Genomic DNA, 7,590 nt, shown 5'->3' on the forward strand with positions numbered 1-7,590 from the left:
GTATAAACATAGATCATTTGCGAATGTTTTGACAACAAATATTTAAGAAACATAAAATTGCTCAAACCCAAGAGATGATTTTCCTCGTTTTTCTTACTATTATTCTTTTTATTATGATTTAAATATTTTTTTCAATTATTTACGTTTTTCATTATTTTTTTATAACTATTTTAATTTTTTTTTTTCAATTATTTTGTCTTGTGTTTGATTTTTGCTATTTATTTTTATTTTATTTTTCATCGACAAAAATTTGTTTTTATTTATTAATCATTTTCAAATAGTTTCTAGAAAAATTGGAAGAGTGAAATAAATAAATTATATTTAATTATTGAAACATGATATTTATAATTAGATTTTCAATTCTATCGTTATACTAATTATTTACAATTTTATTAAAAATATTTATTTGAGAATAATTATTAATATTGAATAATACTAAATAAACTAAAAAATATATAATTTTAAGGCCATTATTTATAATAAAATTAGTAACAAATAAAAATTAAATAAAAAAAATGGTATATAATTTTATTAAATTTAATTTATTAAGATTTATTAGAAAATAAAATAAAAATAGAAAAAATATTAAGCGGGAAAAAAGGAAGAGAGAGGCAAAGGGAAAAGGCCTTACAATTATTAAGAATTACAGTTCTCTAGTGGCGAAGATGAGACAAAATACGGCGATTAGATAATATCTACGGCTGATATTTTGCCTCCTCACTGACGTGGCAACAGTTCGTCTTTAAATCAAGACTTTTGGTTATCCCAAAGGGCCCCACTCCCGTCGCATCCGAATGGGAAATTTTAAAAAAATCTCCTCTCTCCCACCTTCTCCATTTCCTCGCGCCATCACTTGTTCACTACAAAGCCCTTGCACTGTCCTCTAGAAACTGCTACAGTTTCATTTGATCTCAGGGTTTTCTCAAGCTTATTCTGATGGAGCACCACGCCGGAAAACGCCGACTCGACGTCCTTGCCGCTCATCTTGCTCCTGCTGGTGATATTTCCACCGGACAAGGCCACGTTCTCCCTGCGGTACTCTTCTGTTCATCTTTTTTTCCCCGCGGAACCTTTGTTTTTTTGTGGATTTAGATTGTAGATCCTGTAGTGTTATCATTGTAATTTCCGATGAGCCTTTGATTTATGTTTTTGGATACTTGTTTTTGTCTGAAATGAGATGTGTTTTGTGTTTGATTTTTTGGGGGTGATTAGAATTGCTGTAGCTACGGCAGTTCTGTGATTCGAAGATTCGATAATAAGACGTACTTTGCAAGACAAGGATCTGAGGCTTGTGGTGCTTATATGAGGCAGGCTTCAGCTACAGAGGTGATTGATTGAAGAAACTAAACTCACTGTAGTAGTGATTTAACACTTCACGTTTCTTTTAGAACATTTTGATTCCTCTTTCTGGATACCTGATTTTGTTCTCTTCCTCTGACTTTCTTAAAGATGATATTTCAGGTTCAGGGTAATCAACGATCTAATTCTCAGCCGTTCTTGGATGTCTCCGAAGGTCCAGTGTATTCAAGACCTGCAAAGGATGGAGGGATGCCCAGTATTGGAATAGAACAGCTTATGACTCAGAATTTCAATTTGATTGCATCTGAACCTCCAATGTTTGCTAGAGCATGTTTGGGAATCAATGAACAAAATAACCATGTCATTTCGGAGGCAAAGCAGCCATCCTCTGAATCAAAAGGTTGGTTGGTGATTTTCCAATTAGAAATTGATGAATGAGTGTCACTAGATAAAGCTTACTTGGCTGCATGTTGCTGACTTAGAGATTTTACTTCCTCCATTTGTCATATTCTAACACAGGAGTTGGTGGTTTGTCTCCGAGGATGGATGTGGCAGAATCAGGCCGAGGTTATGTTTTGACCGTAGAAATTCCAGGAGTAAAGATCAATGACATTAGAGTCGAGGTCGATGACCAAAAGTAAGACAATGCTTTTATGATGATATTCATTTCATATATTTTCTACATTTCTCTTCACAGTAAACTTGGATTTAAATATTGAAGAAAAGGATGATGGTGGGGAAACTTGAGCTTAATGATTATTCAGGACCTCCTATTGATTACCAAGTTGAATTGTTAAGTTGGTAGAGGTTGCTGGTTAGACCCAAAAGCTTTTAAGCTATTAAACTATGATAAGTCCAGTCTTTTCAATATCTTCTCTAAGGATATTTAGTCCTGAATTATAGTTTACCATATATATCATATTTGATCTTTTATTAAAGGTAAATATCTAGATATTTGTCGCGGCTTAACATAGGTATCATATTTGCCTTTTTAATATTGACAAATATCTTGTATCCATTCATTGTTCTTTCCATATGTTTTGTAATTTATTTGATTTTCTAAATGTTATAAATAGAGAACTTTCACCACCATTTAGGTGTGGTGATTTTAGCAAATATTCTCATTCTCGATGTTCTTCCTCACATGTAATGTGAGATCCCATATCGGTTGAAGAGTGGAACGAAGCATTCCCTATAAGGGCGTGAAAACCTCTCCCTAGTAGATGTGTTTTAGAACCCTGAGTGGAAGCCCTTGAAGGGAATGCCCCAAAGAGGACAATATATGTTAGCGGTGGGCTTGGACTCTTGCAAATGGTATCAGAGCTAGACATCGGGCGTTATGCCAACGAGGACGTTGTGCCCCCAATGGGGGTGGATTGTGAGATCTCACATCGGTTGGAGAGGGGAACGAAAGGGTGTGAAAACCTCTCCCTAATAGATGCGTTTTAAAACCTTGAGGGGAAGCCCTTGAAGGGAATGCCTAATAATATTTGCTAGCGGTGAACTCGAATTGTTGCATGTATGCTCGAATATTAATAAGAGACCAATGTCTGAACTATGAGATACTAATATATGAATGGAAATGGGGTGGATTTGGGTCAGAATGGCCTTATCATTTCAACCTTTACTTTTAGAAGGATCCCTATTCTTGATGAAGTTAAGTGGGTAGGGAATTTGTCATCCTAACGAACAAGAGATGTGTTCAACGCATGGTTTTCTGTATGATATCACATTAAATTTATACCAAATCCAAAAACTTAAATAAGCTTGAATATTTGTATATAATGGTATTGATCTGACAGTGGAAAGCTGTTGTCTGGCAGGTTGACCATAATCGGCAAACGCTCAAATCAATACTGTGAAGTGGTAGGATATTCAAGCGACTCGATCTCTTCATATCACAAGAGAGAGATATCACAAGGGCCTTACCAGGTTGTGTGGCCACTTCCAATCAACATTAATAAGGACGGAGTATTAGCTGAGTTCTGGTAAGTAGCATGTCAGTCCTCCGTTCCATTACATCTGAAAATCTTTCAACTTCATGAGGCTAATTCTGCACATGCCCTCACAATGCATGTTCTTTCTATTTTTTCTTACCCTTTGCTCATGGTTTTGTATGTCAAATAGCCAAACTGCTCCTTTTCGAATCCCGTTTTTTGTAGCTCGCTCGTTTGTTAATGGCTCGGTGTTTTTGTCTTCTTTTTTTGTGGATGCAGGGATGGATTACTACGGATCACTCTACCGAAACTCTGAGAGTTGTTTTCCTCAAAAGTCATACGAATGCATAAGATATATGGTACGCTCGAATAGCTCCCAATCGAAACCATCCAGTATCTTTATATTCGTACATTCCATAGGCGAAATATCCAAAGACAGTTTATATAAGTACGTCTACAATATTCATATGAATGAATGTTGATTGCTGTCGAAATACATCGATGTAGATGTATATGTATGTCTGGTTCTGCAATGTTTGGCTGTTGCTATGATGGACTTGGTATTCAACTTGTGGTTTAAGTTGAACTATGTTATATTATAACTAAGTTCAGATTTTCTTCTATCCTCTTTTAGGAACCAAATTATAAGTTATGGTAGGTTGAAAATTACGTCGAGAAATATCCTTTCTTTCGTTCATCATTGAAATTGTTTCTCCTCGTCCAGCTTTTTGCTTGCTTTGTGCTCTCATTGTGTAGATGTTTGTTGATAGAATTTCTTCTCGGTGATTAGGTATTTCATGCTTATATGTTTAGTTGGAGGTTTTGATTTTTTTTGGCTTGAAAAAATCTTTTCACATAATCATTTTTAGGACTAATTGTGACTAGCATTTTTATTAACATATCATAATTTTGAAGTATAATTAATTGATTCAAATTAGATTTGTAAGGGATAAAAATGAAATAAAAGATATTATAATTTAATAAATTATCTATTGTTATAATTATTTTATACATGTTATATAAGATTTATAAATATTAATTATTTACTCCACCTGATTTTTGTAATATAATATGTATAATTATTTTTTTGATTTTATTATTTTATTATTTTATTATTTACTCCATCTTTAGAGCATCAATTAGTCCCAACGACTCAAGAGAGCAACAATTATCAAACTTTTCATTCTAACAAATAAAGAGCCTTTAGTGTTCATGATGAGTGTGATATAATCAAAACTTTATTATTAGTTATTTTTGTTTATAATGTTAGGTAATCAATTGATTGGTACTAAAAACAAATGAAAGATAATTAATTAATGGTAAATTTTACAAATAAGTCAAATAAAAAAAACATATCAATATTAGCTATTTTCCACTCAAAGATGTTTTTTATTTTTGTCTTTCATTCATAGTCACTTATTTTATTTCATCTCTGCCCCTATTTTATATCTATCATGCTAAATTTTTTATTTATTTTTGTGAATATGAATAATTTTTTCCTAGTTTATTATTCTTTTAAAAAATAGTTATTTTAAAGTTTTTATTTTTTAATATAATCTCTAATAAAAAAATCTTAATAAATTAATATATTTCATAAGTAAACATATATAAAATGTTCTACCATATAAATAAGGTGGGGAATTGGGCGGAGTAGAGGCGAGCCGTCCCCTTTTATTCTCATCCAAACAAGAAATCCTCTCCCCCATTCGAGACGAGTCTACAAGTAAAATGAACATCTTTAACCATAACTTCTCAATCTATTCCCATCAAATTGAGAACGTTGCACAATGGAGAAAACTCGATCATTCATCTCATAATTATTGGATTCTAAAATTTATACTCTCTCACTCCACCGTAGTTGAAGTGTTTTGTAATTAAAAGATATATTAGAAATTTAGTGATTAAAAAAAAAAAATCTCTAGGAATTACATATCATAATCATAAATTAAAAAAAATATATATTAATTAAAAAAATGAACTTACCATAAAATCCAACAATTATTAATAAAGCTCTCCCTTTTCGTCCCACTCTTTGGTACATTAATGACTGAGAACGAATCTCTACAATTTATTCATTTATATAATCCAACAATCTTCTTCTTCTTCCATAGACTCTTCAAAATGGGTAGCTCTGCAACTCTCTGTATGGCTCTGTTTCTCCTACTGCCTCCTCTTCTTCTTCAACAGGCTCGGGGTAAGCCGCCGCTTGGTGGGTGCGACTTTTTCCAAGGGAAATGGGTGGCCGATCCGTCGTACCCACTTTACGACGCGTCGACTTGTCCTTTCGTTCAGAAGGAATTTGATTGCCTTGGAAACGGCCGCTCCGACAAGCTCTATCTCAGTTACCGTTGGCAGCCCTCCGGCTGCCCCTTGCCCAGGTCCGATTTTCCATTTTTAAATTTTTTATATTTATTTATTACCAATAAAAGAAAGAAAGAAACATTTTTTCAGTCCAAATTTGAACCACTCTGTTTTTTTATTCAAAATATTCAAATAATAATAATAATAATAATAATAATAAATTATTGGTTTATTATTAATTATTTATTTATTGATTTGTACGTTATAAGTGTGTTCCAAGAATAGCCATATGAAATTAATGAAAAGCACTATTCCCAATTATTTCAATTAAAATGTCAGATATTTAAATATATATTTAATTAAAAATATAAATTTTTGTTGATGCAGATTTAATGGTGAAGAGTTCTTGAGGCAATGGAGAGGAAAAAGCATAATGTTTGTGGGAGACTCGTTGAGTTTGAATCAGTGGCAATCGCTTACTTGTATGCTTCATAAGTTCGCTCCATCAATTAATTATACCCTTACAACAATCGGAGGATTGTCCAATTTTACATTTACGGTTAGTCGGAATTTCGACCACGAATTTCAATGTTTAGAGGCTACCTTTATAATTTAATAAAATGTTATGATCGGTACTAAAAGATGGTTTGTTTAATGTGTAGGAATACGGCTTGAAAATTATGTTTTTAAGAAAAGCATTTATCGTCGATATTATTGACACGAAAATGGGTCGAGTCCTCATGCTGAACTCAATAGATAGCCAAAAAATGTGGGAAGGAATCGACGTCTTGATATTCAATTCATGGCATTGGTGGCTGCATGCAGGAAGAAAACAACCGTAAGAAAAACATATTATATTTGTATTTCATGCAAGGTTCTTCATCTTTCTTCGTAACGTAAGCACACACAGTTCCTCACCCTTTGTGTAATTTCACATCCCTCGTTCTCCCCTCCCGTTCGGGTAATCCTGCCCTCATTTTTTTTTTTTTGTGGCTGTATGTTTTGAGGCATCTTTTGCTATGAGTCTCGTATGAAAAAGTCTCCACTCTCTTCGTGGGATTCCTTGACTACCACAATAGCGAGACTGTAAAGGATAGGAAAATAACTTTACCGAGTGTTTGAAGGAAAAGGTTTAAGGTTGAGTCGAATGAATCTTGAGTCTTGACTTCCGAATTACCTCGTTCAAGAGTGTTTGAAAGAAAAACAAATTATATTCGTTTTTTTCTTAATTAATTATTTAGTTTTTATAAATTTTTACTTGGTTTTATTACATTTAAAAAATTAATATATATATATATATATATATATTTTGGCGTAGATGGGATTTGATTGAAGATGGGAAAAGCACGTACAAGGATATGAACCGATTGGTGGCATTTGAGAAAGGGCTAAGAACTTGGGCTAAATGGGTCGACAAAACTGTGGATCCTTCCCGGACTAAGGTCTTCTTCCAAGGCGTCTCCCCGGACCATTCTGAGTACGTTATCTATATTAAAATGTCTCACACGGACTAATTTAAGGAACGATGATGAGTTTATAAGGACATCATCATGTCATTATTATTTAACAAAATCATCATTGTTTATTATTTAAAAATTAAAAAAAAAAACATAAATATTTTTTGATTTTTCAATAATTGAATGATTGCGTGGTTTGAAACAGTGGGAAATTATGGGGGGAGGCCGGAGGGACGTGCGGCGGAAAAACGAGGATGTTGGAGGGGCTGAAGTATTCAGGGGGCCCACATCCGGCGGAGCAGGCGGTGGAGAGAGTGCTGCAAGGGATGTCGAAGCCAGTTTATTTGCTGAATATCACCACACTGTCGCAGTTGAGAGTAGACGGGCATCCCTCCGTGTACGGCAGCGGCGGCCACAGAGGCATGGACTGTAGCCACTGGTGTCTCGCCGGAGTTCCTGATACTTGGAACGAATTCTTATACGCAGCTCTCCTTCCAAATAACAAGCACCATTTTTAATATCATTTTCTTCTTCAAAAAAAAAAAAAAAAAAAAAAAAAAAAAAAAAAAAAAAAAAAAAAAAAAAAAAAAAAAAAA

The 7,590-nt window shown here is 33.7% G+C and overlaps 2 protein-coding genes across 3 annotated transcripts; both read left to right on the plus strand.

The window, feature by feature from the left end:
• The first annotated feature begins 826 nt into the window (after nt 1-826).
• Nucleotides 827-3,863, plus strand: LOC111811120. 2 transcript variants are annotated; one of them, XM_023697859.1, is made up of 6 exons: nt 827-1,035; nt 1,213-1,326; nt 1,450-1,699; nt 1,819-1,936; nt 3,123-3,287; nt 3,516-3,863. In XM_023697859.1, the coding sequence occupies exons 1-6, from the start codon at nt 937-939 to the stop codon at nt 3,550-3,552; spliced, it is 783 nt and encodes a 260-aa protein (XP_023553627.1). In that variant the 5' UTR covers nt 827-936; the 3' UTR covers nt 3,553-3,863. The 2 variants fall into 2 exon arrangements, with proteins under 2 accessions (XP_023553627.1, XP_023553628.1); XM_023697860.1 differs by having other exon boundaries at nt 828-1,035; nt 1,462-1,699.
• A 1,466-nt stretch (nt 3,864-5,329) lies between these two features.
• On the plus strand, nt 5,330-7,532 carry LOC111811878 (protein trichome birefringence-like 43). Its single transcript, XM_023698918.1, has 5 exons — nt 5,330-5,614; nt 5,925-6,096; nt 6,200-6,375; nt 6,856-7,014; nt 7,200-7,532. Exons 1-5 carry the CDS (start codon nt 5,358-5,360, stop codon nt 7,510-7,512), a joined length of 1,077 nt encoding a protein of 358 aa, XP_023554686.1. The 5' UTR covers nt 5,330-5,357; the 3' UTR covers nt 7,513-7,532.
• Nucleotides 7,533-7,590: the final 58 nt, after the last annotated feature.

The sequence above is a fragment of the Cucurbita pepo genome, chromosome LG15 (genome assembly GCF_002806865.2).
Source record: "Cucurbita pepo subsp. pepo cultivar mu-cu-16 chromosome LG15, ASM280686v2, whole genome shotgun sequence".
NCBI lineage: Eukaryota > Viridiplantae > Streptophyta > Magnoliopsida > Cucurbitales > Cucurbitaceae > Cucurbita > Cucurbita pepo.

Excerpts from the sequence above, each read along its gene's own strand:
- LOC111811120 (XM_023697859.1), top strand. The coding sequence starts at position 937 with ATGGAGCACCACGCCGGAAAACGCCGACTCGACGTCCTTGCCGCTCAT. Across the intron at positions 1,036-1,212 it reads AAGGCCACGTTCTCCCTGCG|AATTGCTGTAGCTACGGCAG; the intron begins GTACTCTTCTGT and ends GGGGGTGATTAG. Across the intron at positions 1,937-3,122 it reads GTCGAGGTCGATGACCAAAA|GTTGACCATAATCGGCAAAC; the intron begins GTAAGACAATGC and ends GTTGTCTGGCAG.
- LOC111811878 (XM_023698918.1), top strand. The coding sequence starts at position 5,358 with ATGGGTAGCTCTGCAACTCTCTGTATGGCTCTGTTTCTCCTACTGCCT. Across the intron at positions 6,097-6,199 it reads TGTCCAATTTTACATTTACG|GAATACGGCTTGAAAATTAT; the intron begins GTTAGTCGGAAT and ends TTTAATGTGTAG. Across the intron at positions 6,376-6,855 it reads CATGCAGGAAGAAAACAACC|ATGGGATTTGATTGAAGATG; the intron begins GTAAGAAAAACA and ends ATTTTGGCGTAG.